The sequence below is a fragment of the Erithacus rubecula genome, assembly GCF_903797595.1.
Source record: "Erithacus rubecula genome assembly, chromosome: 3".
NCBI classification, from domain to species: Eukaryota; Metazoa; Chordata; class Aves; order Passeriformes; family Muscicapidae; genus Erithacus; species Erithacus rubecula.
In genome coordinates, this window is record NC_136689.1 from 120,402,736 (window position 1) to 120,421,945 (window position 19,210).

At 38.3% G+C, this 19,210-nt stretch overlaps 1 protein-coding gene across 2 annotated transcripts in view; it reads right to left on the reverse strand.

Annotated features, from left to right (window-relative positions):
- The window catches only part of ZNF704 (zinc finger protein 704), an 84,252-nt gene that overhangs the window by 56,695 nt on the left and 8,347 nt on the right, over positions 1 to 19,210 (reverse strand). For both annotated transcript variants that reach the window (XM_079300066.1, XM_079300065.1), the window contains exon 2: positions 8,260 to 8,507. In XM_079300066.1, the coding sequence (XP_079156192.1) occupies positions 8,260 to 8,507 (248 nt within the window). The remainder of the gene's footprint in view (positions 1 to 8,259; positions 8,508 to 19,210) is intronic.

Below are 19,210 nucleotides of genomic sequence, written 5' to 3' on the forward strand. Positions count from 1 at the left end.
GCTTCCAAAGAGCAGCTGTTTATCCAGGTAAGCAGTTAGGCTTTTCACATGTAGTACAGGTGTGGTGCAATACCATGTTACCAAGTCCTGCTTCAGTAACAAGATCAGATGGAATCTTTTGGAAAGACTAAAGCTGATCAAAACCTGTAGAGGCTTCAGGCAGTCCTTGTGTATCTAGCATCACTTCTGTTCCACCATGTTCTCAAAATGATCAGGGATTTGAGAGGAAAGAGTTATAGACTATATAACTATGCAGATTAGTAAAACCACAAAAAGATAGGGTTCTGCTTCAAATAAAAGCAGCCCTTTAGAAAACCCTAATTTACACACATCTCCTAATCTAGATGCTGACATCTTAAAGTGATTAAATGCTCCCTTCTTTGACAACACTCTTATTGTCACAAAACCTGAAGCAGTAATAGGCAAAACAAGGATCTGATGCATTTAATCATGTAAATATTTCTTATAGTTATTAAAAAAAGACATCTTAAAATAGCTTTTCTTTTATACAAACTACTCATATGGTTTACATGCCACACAAATAAGAATCATAGGAGTTTCACTGTAGTGTAGTTGTCTTATGGAGACAAACAAAATACTTATAACTCCCCATACACACAATGCAAGCATACTACCTTGCATTAAAATGGAGAATGCATACCTTGAATATAAATGGAGAAAAGCAACACTTTCTATCTCCTCTTTTCAAAATGTGTCCAATGAACGTTTTCATGTATATGATGCTGAACGAGTTAAAGACAAAAACCTCTAAAAATATTTTGCAAATAACTGTCAGTGATACAACTTTTCTCAGAAAGGGAGGCTTTATGTCTTTGATGACCTCAGTGACATAACATCAAATTTCACTGAAGAAACTAGAATATTTAATTTTACAGCATTTAAATAAAATTTAACATAGCTATGATGTGTTTAATCTGTGTAACCATATATACAGTAGCCCATTCTTTCACGTTTTTCAGATACACAAGTTACAAACCATGTACCCATTGACTTTTTTCTTTTTCTCAGCACAGATGGCATTTCAAGTGGAATTTTTTTGTGCCACAGCTAACACAAACCACAAAGAAATTGCTCTTATTGAATATTGCCTGCTGTTGAAGAGTGTTTTGAAATTACACTCCATTTTTTAAGGGAGCTGAAGAGCTGAGAACAAGCCATGCATTCACATCACTGGCTAACACAGAGAGCAGCAGTGCTGACTGAATGCAGCTCTTCACGAACCAGCCCCTCATGGTCGCTGCAGATTAGGGACACATTTTCCCTCCGTGCCACTTTTGAGGAATTCATTGATATTTGCTTCGTAATGAAATCACTGTCTGCAACTTTCATCACACACAAAATGATGCAAGCCTTTTGTACTGGCTAACAGTTTTTAACAGAAGTAGGTATACTTTGACAGATGAAAACAGATCTTCAAAGCAGTGCTTTGAATACAGGATTTTCGAGAGAAATGGGAAACTTATTCATACATATATATATATACACATGTACAAGCAAAGCCTCCATGTGAAAATAATAATTACCTAAAATAATAGACTCCAATGTCAGGCAGTAGAACCACTTAGCTTTACCACACTTAACTGTACCATCAAATTTTCACACATTTTGTTTTTCACTGTAGCAAGTCCAAAGTTAAAAAAATGGAAACTAACACTGACCAAAAATCCAGATGGCCAAAATCACCAGCTGGCGTTAAAGTTCCCTCTTGTAACATGGATAATATGGAAATCTGGGAACAATGAACTTAGAAGTGTTGACCAGTTCTACAACAGGTCCCACCAGAGAGTCACTTTTTCATGTATCCTTGTTAGGTCTATCACTGTTAAATCACATCCTGCTCTCACAGATTCAATTATGGTAAATCAGGCTCAAAGCCCAGTATCACACATAGTTGCCACTACGCCCCATTGAGCAAGAATCACTATCAAATATGAAACATTACAACTAAAGAACAGCAAGAGCATGCTTCTTTATTCAGGAGATTAATATTCTTTCTGCTTTAAACACTACTGGGAAAAAAATACCTCAAGAGAAATGTTAACTAATCTAAAATGTGTGCTTTAACAAAAAGATTCCATTGGCAAAATGCTGCTGGATAGGCCATCCAGCATACCCAAGACAAGTGATGAAAATAAATTGTACTGGTTAGATAACTGATTCCTCTAGCAGCTGCAACTGATTGAACATGATGGTCCTGGGGATGTCAATAACACAGTCAAGTATGAAATATCTTGTAAATGTCAAAACTGCACGCAGCTCAGCACAAAGGAGAGGAATGGGGGAACTGACAAAGGTCCACTGAAAAATAAAAAATACATTATGTACAGATTAAGAGCAAATTTTTCTACAGCTGGGAATGCCACACCTCTTTCAATAAACGATCCTATCCAGCATATTGCTGGGGCTCTCTGGCAGTGGGGACCTCAGGACAGTAATGCAGGAGTCCACACCACCAGCTAGAAAATACAAGCTTATCTACAGCAACCTTAACCATCCTGGTGGTCAGCCACACTTATGGGACAGGCCTACTCTGCTCCCCAGCATTTTTGAGACTTGATGCATCTCCCCACTTGAGAGGTGAGTTTCCAGCAGTTTGCAAGCTGTCAGGAATGCTGTCACCTGTCTCAACATCATTAGAAGCTGGTTCAGCTATCACAGCAACAAACACGATGCACAGCCAGGCAACTAACCTGAAGATGGCCTTCCAGGTGAGCAAGGTGACTTTGGGAGCTGTGGTTTGGCTCTGTGGTCACCACCTGCACAGTTTTTATTAGCTATTTAATCTATCCTTTTCAAGTAAATTTCTGCTACACTGATTTTGCATACTGCATTCAGATTAAAGGCATCTAGAGCTCACAGGCTATCTACAGTCCCTCTAGAATGCAAAGGAAATGTAGCACTAAGAGCACCAAGAAATATATAGGTTTTTACTTCAAAATATGCTAACAGACTCATTCTCTGATTGCTCTTTGGATAAGACTTTTTTTGCCATTAACAGTTTGATCCTAGAAGGCACTATGCCATTTTGTAGCAGACCATGACAAGCAGTTTACTACCATCAATATTAAATAAAATCAAGCTCTACTGACTGATTGGGTAAAATTCAATCAAGCTGCACACATAGTTAACTAAACAAGTGTAGCAAACAAAGCAACAACTTACTACTTCAATAAATCCCTGGTGCATTTATTTGGAGAAGCTGCTGTTAAATGCATGGTATTGCCAACTACCAGATTTTTTACAGAAGCTCTAAAACATGGGAATGACTCTGGGAGTAATTTTTGTTATATAAAAACAACTGTTATCCAAGTTTCTAAGTAGCATGAATGTACAAAAAATGAAACTTTAAAACAGGAGCACACAACCTACAGGATTATGAAAAAATGGGAGAACATATCACACCTCCATAAAAAGATTTTTTTAGCAGAAACTTAAGAGGGCTCAGAAGCCCAAAGAGCTACAGTCAGTAACACTCTGGTTTCCTGGCCTTTTGTTTTCATCCAATTAGGCTGAAAATCCTCAGCAGCCAATAAATAGTTGATGCCCTCTGAAGTTGCCCCATCAATCCCCTCAGTAAAAATTGTGAGAGATACAGGAAAGAAGCTCCCCCAAGAAAACTGAGGACAAGTCTAAAACAGATGGAGAAAATTAATAGAAGACAGTCTCTGAATATAAACACCACCTCTGAATAAACAGAAAAGCAAAACTTGATTGTCATGTTCTTCCCTCTACAAGCAGATTGGGAAGTCCTTCCAGTGAGGTTATCATAGTTAAGCAGATACTGCTTTTGATCTTGGAGTCAGGCTCCTGGAGAGTTTTGGCTATGAAAATATGCAAATGTTTCCATTGGAATGCATGGTGCATAATCAATCATGCCCAGCAGGCCCTGCAGATCAACAACACACTCTAATCAGAAGGCTGCCCAGAGCTATGTTCCTGGAGAGAATAGGCAAGAAAATCATTTAGAGATGAAAATACATCACCATCTGTACTATTTCTTTATAATGATGGTCAGGAAACATGGCTGAAATTCATTTTGCCCCAGCCTTCTGTAGTTATTCTACAAAGACCAAAAGAGACAATCCTAGAGAGAATTCCTAGAGACATTTCATTTACTTTATTTCAATTATTTCATATATTTTTCCATTAAATTATAAACTAATTAGTAGATAAAATAGAGGTATAGGAATAAAAATTAATTTCACAGTAATAGAACAGCTTTTTTAATATAAAAGCATCAAAAGATAGCAAAATCCAGAATATTATTGTCTTGGCAAATGTGACTGCTCAACAGCAGAGAAACAGAACACAGCAGCTAGGGTTTATTGCACAATAACTATTTTAACACTGTAAGAAAGTGTTTAAGCAGCTGATGTTTAGCTGTGGCTTGTCCTTCAGCAGCATAAACTATGTAGAAAAAGGCAATTAGAAAATGTATCTTTTGTTCTTTACTTCATAGACGACAGAGAACAGGAGAGCTGGGTGGAAGAAGGATGAGGTATCAAGAGGATAATACAAATTTCATGATATTTTGAGGTCATCTAGAATACTAACGAAAGAAAATATTTTTATTTATTCAAACCACACCATCACCTGTCAGAGGGGTAGAAATGATGCCTGCCTAGGGCCTTCTGGAACACCTGAAAGGACCTCCTCTGACACTAATGCATTTAAGTTCTGAAGGGTTTCCAGCTATCATTGGTCAGAACACTTCAGTCTTAATAGGCCTTTAACACCACCATCCTTTTCAGACATTTACTCTCACATTTTATTCAAAAAAAGGAAACTTCAACCCCTACTCTCCACCACCCACCCTTCTATCCTCATTCTTCCAAGAGGTAGAAGCCATTCCCTGTGTACCTGGCCTGCACTGGGTCCCTTCTCACATCCTCACACCCACTGTATCAGCAGTCCAGACTCTTTCATGTCTTACTGACATGCTTTGGAACTGTGTGTCCATGATGGTAAGTAACTGAAGAAAATACAAATGAGCAAGAAGGTTCTGTTAACTTCCACACCTCTGCCAACTGGGGACATAATCTCTGATTACATTTGACCTCTACAGATGTAGCTCTCTGAAATACTGGCAGACCTGGCTGGTGGGCTTGCTTCTGCCCACCAGACAAGGTGATTACTCCCACAGTGATACCACTCTCTTTTTACAAAATGGTCTTTCACTACTCAGATCCATGCATCTGGTTGTGTTTGATTGCTGCTGTTTGAACAACCGAAAGTCTATTTTTCTCTCTTCTACAGATAACATCTCAATTTTCAGAGGTAACTGCAGTTCAAAGCCAGACCCATTTTTCCAAGACTGCAGCCCTTTATGCATCAAAACTGACAATAAATTCAGTATTTAAAGGAAAAATAAAGAATTCAAATTTACTCATTATATCAAACAATTAATTTCTCAAGCTGAACAGTTTCCTTTACGCTTATCTGTATTCAGAAGAAGGAACATGATTTAGCTCAGATAAATTTTGTTCAAAATGACCAAATGAAGAAATCTGAAAAAGGGAAAGAATTAATGCTGTTAACTGTAATTTCATTTCTTGCACTCCAAAAATAAAAATCATTATGAAAAAGTCATGATCTCCTCCTATCTTAATCCAAAATACATTTCCAGTACAGAACATAACATAGAGAGAAACATCTGTAGTATTCTCACAAGATGAAATAAAAATGTAAACAATGAACTTAAAAATTCTGCATCAAATAAAATATTTATTTTACTATCATTTCCATGCACCTGACTACCAATCACACAGAACACTAGGACTCACTAGGACTAGGAGTTAAGATATTTTTGCATTTCTAAAATTTCAGATTATTTTAGCAATAATGAAAGCCCTGAAGCTGAATGCCTCCAAGAAACATTATGCTGGTGTTTTGCTGAACTGTTAGTTATTTTAGATACAAAGATTTCCAATCTTATTCACTGAAATCCTTAAAAACAGCTAAGAAGGGATGGCTTTTGTTTCATTTTGGGGTCAAAGTGAAGTATATTAATCCATCTCTCAACAGCTCTTTTGCAAACACTTTTTCAGAGCTCCTTTGGATATACTCATATGCCCCTGCTAATAATGAATCTGAAGCTATGATAAACTTCTGCCTCAAAATCACTTAAATATTATCATGGGTTTAGTTGGATACTGCAAAATTTAACGTTATCTTTCACTTCATCATCTGAGGTGAAATGGGTTCCACTCAGTTCCACTAAGATTTTAAAACTAAATATATAGCAAGCTTCACTTTCACTTATTATTTCATAGACCTTCTTTACAAAATAAAAAATTTTAGTTTTCTTTTGTAAAGAGGCTGAATGTAGCAATAAGAAATTAAGACCATATTAAACCCCTTATTTGTCCCACATAATTGTAAACATTATCTGATTAATTCAAGATAACCTTCCACAACTGGGTATAACAAATCCATGAAGGGGGCTGGATTTTCTCATCAGAGGACAGGACAGTTGACCCAGAGTCCTGACAGGAGGCAAAGGAATGAGGAATTCACCTCTGAGGAACATGTAACTCCTCAGCACAGTCCTAGACAGAAGACTGGAAGGGGTCTAGAAAAAGGCAAGAAAGTTTAAATGCATGGAGTCTTCATGAAGAACATGATTTAGAGATCAAACTGTGCTGCCAAGGAAGAGAGACTGGGTGCTCCTCTCCATTTCAACAGCAAATATTTAGGAAGATCTCCAAGCAAAAGTTTCAGTGTTCTTCCCATCAGCTGTGGACAAACGACTCATTAATTCACATCAGCTTCAAAGCAAAACTTGAGTTTGACTGAAAATATATAGCAAGAATGACCAAAACATTTACTATGTCATTGAACATAAACTCCAAGTTTCTTTCCTACTTCATTAATTCTGCTAATGCAGGAGCTCAACCTGCATGCCTGAATACAAGAACATAACAGCAATTTTAATGCTACCAACAAAATACATGCAGAGGGAAAGTACAACTTTAGAAGACACCTCTGTAAGTGAACTTATTTCCTATCATCTTAACTATCCTGTGCTCACAACTGGTGTCACAATTAGCCTTAAGAAGGCATCAAAGATGTTTATTTATCCTCTTTTCCAGTTCATTGAGGAAAAAATATCCATTCCTCCCAGGAAGGATGATCTTGTAGCTATAGAAAATGGGAGCCTGACTACTACTTCTAGTGGATTATCTGCATGAAGTCACACAAAAATGCACTTAAACCCTGTACCTTAGCAGCCTCAGCCTGAGCTGTTAAATGGAAAAGCTAACATATGGTTTGAGCAGAAGGTTAGCCTAGGTGACTTCCTGAGGTCCCTCCTGACCTACATTTTCTTATGATCCCATTTGCTTTGAGACACACAGGATGAATGAGAAGGGCATTCAGACATTACAAGGTTGATTACTAGTGAGAATCTCAAATAAGTATTCTAACATTTTCAAGGCTTTAATATATAGCTTTTTACTACATATATATGAGGTTGAAATCCTATAAAAATGCTCATGGACTCAGTGCAAGTGACATCTACCACAGCCAGAGAAAAACATCAGGTCATCCTGTTCTGGATCATGTGGTAGAACCTGCTGGTTATGTTGGTTTTTAGAAAGCCAACAAACTGAAAACTAAACATCTGTTTTGACTACAAATTTTTTAAGTGGCATCATAAACTTGAAAGGCCTTTTACTAAATTATGTGCAAGTAAATTTACCAGGCAGATTAAGCAGAAATCTTTACAGACAGACTGATGCTAACACGAACAAGAAAAATAAAATGCATTTGTCATCTTGCAACACAGAATACCCAAAGAGTAAAAAGTGTCTGCAAGTAAAATGACAGCAAACAAATTTGAAAAATAAATTGCTAGAAGGTAAAATGATTCAGTGTCTAATTTAGAAGATTATTTCTCAGGGTGAAGCTGAGTCAACAATCTCTTCCTCTTAAGACACGTCCTCTTCTCCAGGTACCTCAGCTGCAGCACCTTCCAAAAGCACAAACAATGCAAAAGCAATACACAGTCCTACTCTGCAGATGCTCTCATTTTCTGCTATTGGTGTTTTTAATTTCCCAGCAGATCTCTCAAAGAGAAAGACTGTGACTGACTTTGCACTGCCTGGGCACAAACACTAGTCTTAGCAGTTCACAGTGCTGTTTACCAAACTTGTATCTAATAGCCCATTAAAAAAATGGCAGGGAAGAAAAAAAGAATAAAACTTAAAACAGAACAAAAAAAAATCCAGCTCTCCTTACCTTGCTGGAGGCACATCAATATTTGAAGAAACAACCTTGCGCTTCTGTTCCAGAAGACAAACAGAACGAGTGTTTTCCTTTTCATACTCATGAGCTCTGTTTAGTTTTTTGGTCTCTGCTGTTTTTAAATCTTCCTCCTTTGTGGTGAACAGGAGAAACTGTTGGTCTGGCAGTTTTCGACTGATGTCACTTTTTATATCCTCCTGTTGAAATGTATGGAAGGTCATTTCACGCTTGATGTTGGCTGCCTGAAAAATTGAAAGCAATTATTAAATTTTCCTATTTCTCCTAAAATGGGAAACAACCCACTATCCACAGGCATTTACTTCTAATTAATTATTTGAATTAGTGAATACCATTTCTTAGTCCTTCATAAATTCTGAACTGCCACTAATTTCTCAAAAATATTGAAGACTTATCTAGGAATATAAGCAATTTTTGTCCATTTGATAAAGCTATCAACCTTCTTATTATGTTGAACCAAAGAGGTATTTGAGTTAGAATGTCAGTAACCAGATTATAAACAATGTATTTTTAATGCACACACACCTGTGCTGCACACCCTGCCTTCCTCCTAAAATTCCAGAAAAAAAGTAAGAATTTTTCCAGATTAAACATAACCAAAATATTAAAGCACTTCCTACAGACACATACTGGAATCTTTAAAAGCTCTATCTGTAAATGTGGGTTTTTCCAGGAGGAGAAAATAATTTGCTATGATCCAACTCATCTGCCAGAAAGCAAAGGGGAGCAAGTGATGGCAGCAGGATCTCCATGAGGAGCCCATCCAGCAACAGTGAGCAGGGACACACACCTAGGGGTAATGTCAGGTTGTCTCTTTGCCTGCCAGCACTTCCCAGATCTTCAGGTCTGCTGCTTCTCATAAGCAAAAGCCTTCCCAAGCAAACAGGTGTCTTAACAAATACACTACCACTCTGGAATACAATGTGCTGGTGTTTAGAAAGCAAACTATTGCAGGAAAGATGATTAAACTCATCAGAGTTTTCATCCATCTTCCCAGCAAGCAAAACAAAGCACAGGACCTAGAGTTTCCTGTGAAATCCATTCCTTGGCCAGATGTGCTTCCCCAGCTTCACAAAGGCAGACCTATCTGTGAGAAGATCCCTCCAACCAACCCAAACAGCCAAGCAAAATACAATCCAACAAAGTGGGAGCTTCTCCTGCCTTGAGCAGAGGTACTTCCACACCACATGCACTTGCTTGGAGAAATCCAAGTGCCTTCTAGAGCTGGAAAACTGGGTTTTAAAATGTTTGTAAGTTATTGCTGATCTTTACAATGGGCATATCCAAACTGTATTGTCCTCAAATAATAACTGCCAATAAACTGAAATTCCTATGTCAATTCTTCCGACTTCCTCCTTTTCATTGTCAAAAAAAAAAAAAAAATCATCAATGCATCTGTGCATATATTTATGCATTAAAATACATTCCTCTCTTCACAGATCTCTGTAGATTTCAAACCTTGCCAGTTATAAAAATAGTACAAGCAATTTTAAGTTCACAGGAAAGACATACTTGCCAAAGTAATTTTGCTGTATTCTGTAAAGTGTATCACATCATTAATGCATAACTATTTAGGACTGATGATTTAATTGTTTCTAGTGCTTCCACTGAGGAGCTTTTAGCAATTGCTTCAAGAACAAAACAAGAATTATTACTCTATGAATGTAAACAGTAGAAAGACTTAGACATTTTACACTTCTTCACACACAAACAGATGACACATTACCAAGAAAATCTGCCTGGAAGACAAAACAGTCAGCATGTGATCACACAGAATTAGGAGAAGACATATAAACAACACAATTTGAATTCTGGTTTAATGATTTTTTTCAAAAAACTTCTTAGATTTACAATAAGCCTTTTTTTTGAGTGTCTGAGAATCTGAGAAAATGAAATGCTGACTTGCCTTCAACTTTCATTAAAACTGACTTATAAGTAAAGCACTGTAGTTACAAAAAAACCCTGAAAATACCGAAGTTTCAATATCCAGCTCCTAGAAATTATGTAATGCCAAACAAGGGTTTATGTAAGACCTGAATTCCATCCCCTCCACTGCTGCATGGTCCTCCCTTGCCTGACCACACCTCCCTTCCTCCCTGCCCAGGATTTCCACCTCATCCGGTGTGGAGGAGGGTTCTGTGCTGGCCAGGAGCAGCTGCACCCACGGCATGGCAGGGGTGCTGATGTGCACAAGTACCAGCCAGCACCAGCAGCTGCCTCCTTACCTTCTACAACCCTTTGTGTAGAAAGCAACGAGAGCACAGGAGTAATTATTCTTTTAATGGACTAAGTGCAGGACTGTACCAAAGAAAAAAAGGTATTTTTGTCTTGTTTACAAGACTGCAGGATTTTACTCAGTTTCAGCAAATATATTGTGCCATACATTGCTGAGTTTTTTTTACAGACCTAAGTAGTGACAACAGAAGGCTGCAGGCTCGGACTACAGCTGCAAAATAAAGCCAAAACCACAAATAGCAGAATATTTGTGCTGTGATACCAGACAGTCTATTCTTATAAATCAAATTTATCCACATCCAGTTCAAACACATTTCATATGTTAATATGCCACAATTAATAGCCTCATGCATGCACATGGAAATGAGGAAAGACAAAAATCACAGAGCAAATGCTCAGGTTCTTCAGCCAATGGCCAGGAAAAGCAGAAGACCAAATCCAATGCTTAGATTAATTCTCTTCCTCTCCTTCCATTTTCAACAGATGCTTGGAAATAGTAACTTCTTTCTAAAATTTCCCTTGAGAGTGACTGCATATAAAGTATCTTTTCTGCTTTAGAAGCAGGTGATCATGAGAGAAAGCCAAGAGTTTTCCTCGGTGGGCTTTCTCCAGTAGCTTTCTCCTACTCCACATACAGATTTTCTATTTTAATTCATCCATGTCTATGGAAGCCATTTCCACTTGAGACACCTGACCTGTCTGGAAGTGTATGGTGTCTTTTGCTGGAAATCCAACCACCTACACAAGCAGCCATTGATGTGAGGAGTGCTGAGGGCCACAGTCATTTGAATGATCAGGTTCTTCACTTCCTGGCAAACACATTGATTAATGACCAGAATGCCTTTGCTTTCAGGCTCTGCTTCACCAGCACTCATAGTTCAGAGACAACACAGACAATTTCCAATATGCCTTTCCAGACAGTTGTTTTGTCATATTTTACCAGTAGCTTTATTTTTTTTCATAAGTTCTTCATATTATTTTATCCACCTGAGTCTTGTGGTAGTCCTTCAAGGCCAGAATGTTTCAGCAAAAATTCTGTGGAAGATTTAGTCCCACCTGTCTAGGCCTGTCTCACAAACAGACAGAAGGTAAGACTTCAACATCATTTTACTTCAGCTTACTTCTAATACTTCATATTTCTCCATCCTTTGCTGTTCTCAAATTCCATGCTTACATTATTCCCTGATGTTCAGCTTTTCTTGTCATCATACCTCCAAATCTGCCATCTTATTGCCTCCAGTATTAACTGCTGGTAAAACTTCTGTGTTCTTCAAGCACTTGATGAATTATCTCTCATACAAGCCACTTGATAATAGGCTGGTTTTCTATGCAATTCACTGTGTATTTTCACCCTTAAGCCATTAGCAACCTTCAGCTTACTTTCAGAGTCCTTTACAACCTAGCCTCAGGCAACTAACATCACTTGGAAGTTCAGTCACAGAAACAGGAGTCATAAACCACCTGTAAATTAAAAAAACAAGCTTTGCTTCTCTCTGCAGTTACCTCCATCTGCCTTTGTCAATATCTCCCCATCACTATTGGGGAAGGGAAACTTTTGATACTCTGCTCCTTGGAAACATCCATATTACCCAAGCCTTCCCCACTGGAGCTCAAGCATGGGGCAGGTAGGACATGGCATGAGGTCTGTCATGGCATTACTCCTTTACTAATCATCCTGCAAAAACTGAAAACCATTTCTTGCTTTGGTTTCTAAGCAAAAACTTTATTAAGAAAGCCTTTCAATTTCTATTTTGAAGTTGTCAAGATAACAGTATATATTTAGATTGTGGGTTTTACTTTTAAGTTAAGGGTTTTACTTTAAAACTTGATTCGTTATTATTAAATGACGAAGTTTAATAATCCATGTGACAGCTAAATTATTAGCACTGTTACTATATTCAGCAGTATATTAATAACTTTTCACTGCAAAACCAATCTTAACCTGCCTATAGAAACTTTTATATAGTGGTATTTTGTCGTAACCAAATTGCTGATTCTGAACTCCACATCAAGACCACGTGTTGCAATGTAAGTCCTGTCCAAAATGAGCTTGCTTGACACTGACACAAACTGAGGAATTTAAAGAAGTTATTTGCTGTTCCTTACAAGTGATTTGCAGGTTGCAATTTTCCAGTAGTTTAGGCCTTAACTTATGTGCAGCCAATTTTTGCCCTACCCAAGAGCACATCCTGGTAAGACGCTGACATTGCAGTCAAACCTCAGTCTTCTCCAATTTCAGTTAAATTTCATCCTGCATTTTACCCTGAACAGCAAAAAAAATATTGATCAAAAAGACAACTCAGACATTGAATTGCCTATTCAAAGGATCAGTGAGCACTAGAATAACTAGACCTATCACATTTATATGGAAACACAGAGACTCAGATTTGACAGATTTTATGTCACCCCTCGAGTAAAACCTGACTGGACTTTATCATCTTCCCTTGCTTATGGTACACTGCTGCATAAAAACTGGAGTTATTTATTTTCAAATAGCTCACTAACATTTAAAAGGCCTTATCTGCCTCTATGTGATCCAACTGTATGGAAATATATCTTCAAATGTGAAAACCTACTTCAACCCATGTTCTTTCAAATTTCCTATTTTTTGGTGCAGAATCTGTGGGTTCAGGTGAACACAGCAGGAATAGAAATGTAATTTTTACCAGGCTTTGTAAGAGACTACACAGATAGATGAAAATGCAACAAACTACTGAAAGGATTGCCACATCACATACCATGGCTACTTAGCTGACAGTTTTACAAACAGCTCAAGGGCTGATTTCCACATGGCAGGTGCCCAGCACAACAGACACTGCCTCCCACCCCCTGTGCCTCGATGCAGCACCTTCCATGAAGCTACACCGATTTACACCAGATGAAGAAGATCTTACCACAAGTGTGACTGCATCTGCCTGCCAGAAACTGACCTGCAATCACAACCTCAGCAGAGAGAGGATTGCAGCTCACTGTCAGGCAGCACAGCAGTGAGAGCCCAGCAGGCCCTTTAACCTTCTGGGGGGACACTGGCTAACTTCTGCTTCTCCTCAAAATGTCTGCTGGGATCTGGAGGAGGAAGACATACGAGAATGTTAAGTGTGTCCCTTCCGTGCACACTTTGAATCCTAGAGGACTGTGTAAAGTAAATAATCTTCCAACTGTGGCCTATTTTGTACCATTATGTTTTGTTCATACAGATAACAAAGCTAATTTTACAACAGAAGAAATGAAGTACCTCTAAAAAGCAATAAAACAATTTTACAAGACTGAGGAAAGTATTGGTAGAGAAGCTGACTGCATCCAGAGTTCCCAATAAACAAACACAATAGGGGAAATACATTTTGGGAAACTAGCTTAGAGTAATCCCACTTCATTTTAATAATCCTGAAGCCATGTCATGTTTCCATTTTTGTACAAACTTCTTTTTCTCTCTCAACCCATAAAGCTGTATTTCCTTTACTTCACTTGCAGACCACTATAACTGGACTCAACTCCAGTGTCACTTCATTCCAAAAACAACAAGATCCCTCACAAGCCACACTAGGCCGTTTTCCAGAGTGGGGGAGGCAGAGTTGGGGGGTGGTAGTATGTGTGTGGGGGTAGACATGTTAATTAAAAAACACATATCAAAAAACCCAACTCACTGCTCCAATTCTGGATATTTGCATTGTCAATAGATAAATATTTTTAAGTTAACAGTGAGTCCTAGGCCTAGGCACAATATTAACACTACACAGCTGATAAAGAAGACACAGTTTTGGATGCGGATTTTTGATTTCCATCGGATTGACTATGTAATCAGTTGATCTAATTCCATCAAAAAACTCTTTAGATTAAACACCAATTAAAAAAACACCAGATTAGACAGATTAGCTACGAGATGGTTTAGCACCAGCCAGCCTGCTGTATAACTCTGCTGCTTCTTGTAAACAGTTTTTTGATTCTGGCTTTGTGACCACTTCTTTCCATTTTCTGAAATAGATATAATCATCCTAAGTGTTTGGGACTGCCAATAAAACTCCCAATTGGTGCAAAAACAAAAGTCCCAGGATTTTTTTTTTAATTAAACAAGGCTTTAGCAACATCTTTGATCCATTATAGAACAAGTAGGCAGCTCAACGGGGAAGTGAAAGAAGGAATCAATATATTTCAGCCTAGCATGTTAATGGGAAACAAGAATGAAATGTGTATATGTAACATGACATACATTTAAAATGTTCAGCCAAAACAAGAGCTCAATAACTGCAAGGCCCTTTTCAGGCCAGCCTGAACAGCCAGACAATGCTCTAGGGACAGGGATAAGCCACTTTTCTCAACAAGAAAGAAATCAGGAATAAAGTTCACAACAAAACACAAGAAAAAATGAGAAACACCAAATTCGCTACCAAAATTAAATGCAAGTAAAAAATATTTAAATTAAATGCCTGGAACTACAAAGATTTTGGTTCACTCATATTGATCATACAGTATTTCCAGTTCAGGTTCCTGCAACAGAAGGGGCTTTTTACGTCAAAAGACTGCAATTTTTGACATTCTACAAGAGTGTTCTCACTGGAAGGAAAGAATGCATCACATTTCCATTTTGCCAGAAATCTCTATTCATACTGGAACACAAAGAGATAAGACAGATTCTCATAATGATGCTTGGAAATAATCTGCCCTGAATTTCAATGTATTATTACATTTTCAAGTATACTTTGCATTTAATTACTCGCTTCACCAGCAGTTGTTCATTACACATAAGTCACATTAATCTAATCACTCTAAGCATTTATAAATTGTTGGTCTCTAACAATATGGAAAATAATGCATTTTAAGATCACTCTAAGTGTTCTTTACAATATATAGTACACATTAATGTACAGTAATGTACTATTCATCTTCAACCAGGCTAGGACAAAGTCCCTATCTTCATATAACTGAATACAGAAAATCATCCATAGAATATATTTTCTAGGTATTAAAACACATTCTAAGCATTTTAAGTTGCCTAGACTCACAATACTGTGTTATGCAGCAAGAACTGGAGTCAGCAAGAAGCTTCTATCCTCACGTGTATGTTAGCACTTACCTGGCAAAACCCAACTCATGTACAAAACCCATGTATCCCAGCATCAGTTTAAGGTGTTTCTGAGTTACAGAGAATCTACTCAGATGAATGACAGAAACTTTCACTCCCACATTTGAAATCAGTATCCAGCCAGGCACCCGTTGTACCCCAAATAGAACCACCACCTGCTTCTAATATCTGAAATACTGCACTAATTGGCACAGGAAGCATAAATGTTACTAAAACTGGACAGAAAGGTCTTACTAAGATTACAAGGGGAGACAGCAAGGAACTCTGGGAATTCATGGCCCTTCTCATCCACCACTTTCGGGTCTGAACAAAAATTACTCAGAGATATTTGTGCCTTTGTCTCTCCACCACATCAACAAATGAATGAAGATATGGAAGTATGGTAGCTTTCTTTCCCATCCCATATGCAGGCATAGAAAGTTCCTCACAGAAAAGTACATGGCATAACTTCTAACATTATCAGACACCAATACAGTAAAAGTTACCAAATTTTAATACAGATTACTGAAAGTGTGCATCTTCAAAATTTGCTTGCAATGTTTAAGTCTCAAAGAAACAACTGTGCTCTGTGTCCTGGCCATGCTATGCACACAGGGGTGTCACCACCCTGCAAACCTGGCTGGCTAGCTGGGTTCCAACTGGATAGGCATTGCTGGCAGGATCTCAGCAGAAATATTCCAGCCCTCTTTTCCTTTTCTTAAATAAAACAAGTGTCTGAGATACACACTGCCTCTAAATATCTAAAAATATAGATGCTACCTTGGAAAGCCTTAAACAGGAAGAAAGTGGAGGATCCTAGTTGCAAAAAACAGGTTCATTTTTTATTTAGGGATTCTGTTGCTTCAATCTTTGCCAGGCATGCTCACCACTTAATGCTTGGTACTTCAACACACTTTTAGTAGGATTTGCAGGCCAGAAATGGGCAGTCATAATTGCCTTCCTAATTACTGGTTGCACAAAAAGTGAATTTAAAATTAACTAAACCAATTATCACACATTTTTTCTCACATGGACCTACGTGCCTGGCCCTGCAAGTGGGAAGGAAAGGTTTCTGCCAGGCAGCAGGTTTCCCCCACCTCTCCTGTGGTGAAAGCAGTGTAAGCAATGCCCAGTGCCATCAGAGCAACCTGTGGAACCTCAGAGAACACGACGGCCTGAAAATGTGTGCCCTGGGCTGGCCAAGGAGAACAGAAGGAGAAAAGAGGAGGATACACTTAGGTCTTGCTGGTCACCTCTAAGGAAGCCTACAAAACCCTGGAATTGGAGACAAAACCAATCAATCTAATGTGGGGTAGCAGGGAAGTTTAAATAAACCCTTTTTGTTCTTATTTCTGTTGTATTACTAGATGCACTTACAAGCTGCAAGTAGTGAGCAACATCAAACCAGGTGTTCCCTGCACTGACTGAAGTTCTGAAACCTCATGTCAGGGTATTTTTATGGTATGCCTATGAACATCTGTTTTCTATGAAATGGTGATTTTACTTTTAAGACATGCAAAAAGGGTCCCAGAACCCAGTGGTAAAGTACCTGCTGTCTTTGCTGCTTCTTATTTTGATTCTGTCTAGATTAAAAAGTTGTACACAACAGCTTATGTAGCTCAATACAGCCTTGTGTATGGACTGTCTTACTGATCAATATGGCCTTTACTAGCTGAATTTCATGTGCAAATAAAGTATTTTTTACTTATTTCAAGACCATTGCTGAAGATGTACAAGACACTCCACTTGTTTCTCTCTCTTTATCTGCTGGTGGCCTGGGACCAGTAAGGATGGCAGCAGCTCAAAGTACTACCACTTCTACAATCTCATTCAGGATCAAGCAAGTAGGAGCTCACAAAAATCAGACTATAGAGGCAGTGGGGAACTCCCTACACTTAGCAGGTTTTGGGAATGCTGCCTCACTGCTTCTCAGTAAAAAAAACCTTGGTTGGTTCATCTGCATTTGAATGCTGTTCTCCTCTTGACTGGATAGATATATAGCAGGATATTTTTAGTGAAAATAAAACCACGTTGGCCTTATTTTCAAGACCTCTCAAAAATAAGATACAGAGGTGTGAGATTTCTGAGGTTAAAATTTATTGTCAGACTGAAAGTAGCCAGCTGAGACAAGATACTGCAGATTTTAGATCACTTAAAAGGGTACTGAAATGCAATCCATTTCCCTTTACATCCTGGGACTTTGCTCTTTTCTATTTGTTTGTTTAAATTATGGCATTTCAGTGAAATTAAACCAAGGTAGTTCACAGATGTATGCAACTGTTTCAACTTCTGAATTAAACAGGTGCTGTAAAATGACAGGGCCAATGCTAATCCCTGATGCTGAAAGCCTGGAGAAGATATTACAAGACAAAAATTAAGCAGAAGTCCTTATCTCCTCTAACAGATCTTGAGCCTGGAAGTACAAAGCACGATTCCTCAGCAATCCCTCAGAACAAGCAAGAAGCACTGCCTCCAGTAGAAGATTCTCCCAAGTCAGGGTTCAGCTTGAGACAGAAACATGTAGCAGTTTTTCTGTTCAGTTTAGGAGAGGTGCCCAAAAAAATGGTTGGTTTATTTTTGTGTCTGACTATACAATAAACAGTAACACAGAGTTACAACTCATTACCCCCGGAAGCAACAGAATAACATCAGTACAAACATGCAGAGGCAAAACTCGACCTTCTCCAGCTGCTCCAGGAAACATCCCTCTATCAAACTACTACAAGGATGCAATAATCTCTCATGGGAGAAAAGCCTTCACAAAGAACCTGAAGGACCACCAGGCCCAAAGTTAAGCACAGTCCAACTGCCACATGGCTTCTGTCGCCTAAAGGATAACCGATGAACTGATGTGGAACTGATGAAACCAACTCCACAAACTCTGTTCCATCCAGTGCCCAGGCACAAAGCACTCTATGCTAACCATGCTGCTGCTCCAGCAGATGGACCTACCAGCATGGAAAAAGAAACATCTGCAAGACCAGCCACCTCTCTCCTTCTCTGAGAAACCAGGGACAAATGTCTGAAATAGTGTTGGTCACACATGCTGAAGCAAAATATCACTGTAAATCCTTTGCAACCACCAATTCACCCTTATTCATTTCACTGCTATAGCTCTGTAAACCAGATGTGAATGGCTTTCCATGGCCTTATGGATCACCACTGACCTAGACCTAAAGGCAGCAAGGACTGCATCACAGTGTTCCCTTTAAAGTATTTTAAAGTAGAAAAATAAGATTTTTTTTTCCTGTGGAAGTACTCACATTTCTCATCACTTGTTATAGAAAGAAAACTGTTGAGAAATATGACGCAAAAAGCATTTTGGATGCAGTGACTGTTTTTTTACACATTTTAAAAGAGATATGCACACATACATAAAAGATCAGGCTCAAATGTTATCTTGCCAGCTTTACAAAGTCTGGTTTATAGAAGGTGATTGTACAATTTGCTGTCTTTGTCAGTATGATGCCAGTATCAGCCACCTTATCTGCTGAAGCAGAAAATGAAATTTAAGTAACTATCCAATCTTGACTGCTTGTTTTAACAGCACTGCCCATCTAAAGTTCAAATAATCTTTTATCCACCACGTAAAAAAATACATTAAAGATGGTAAAACACTGAGCTGTGTAATTT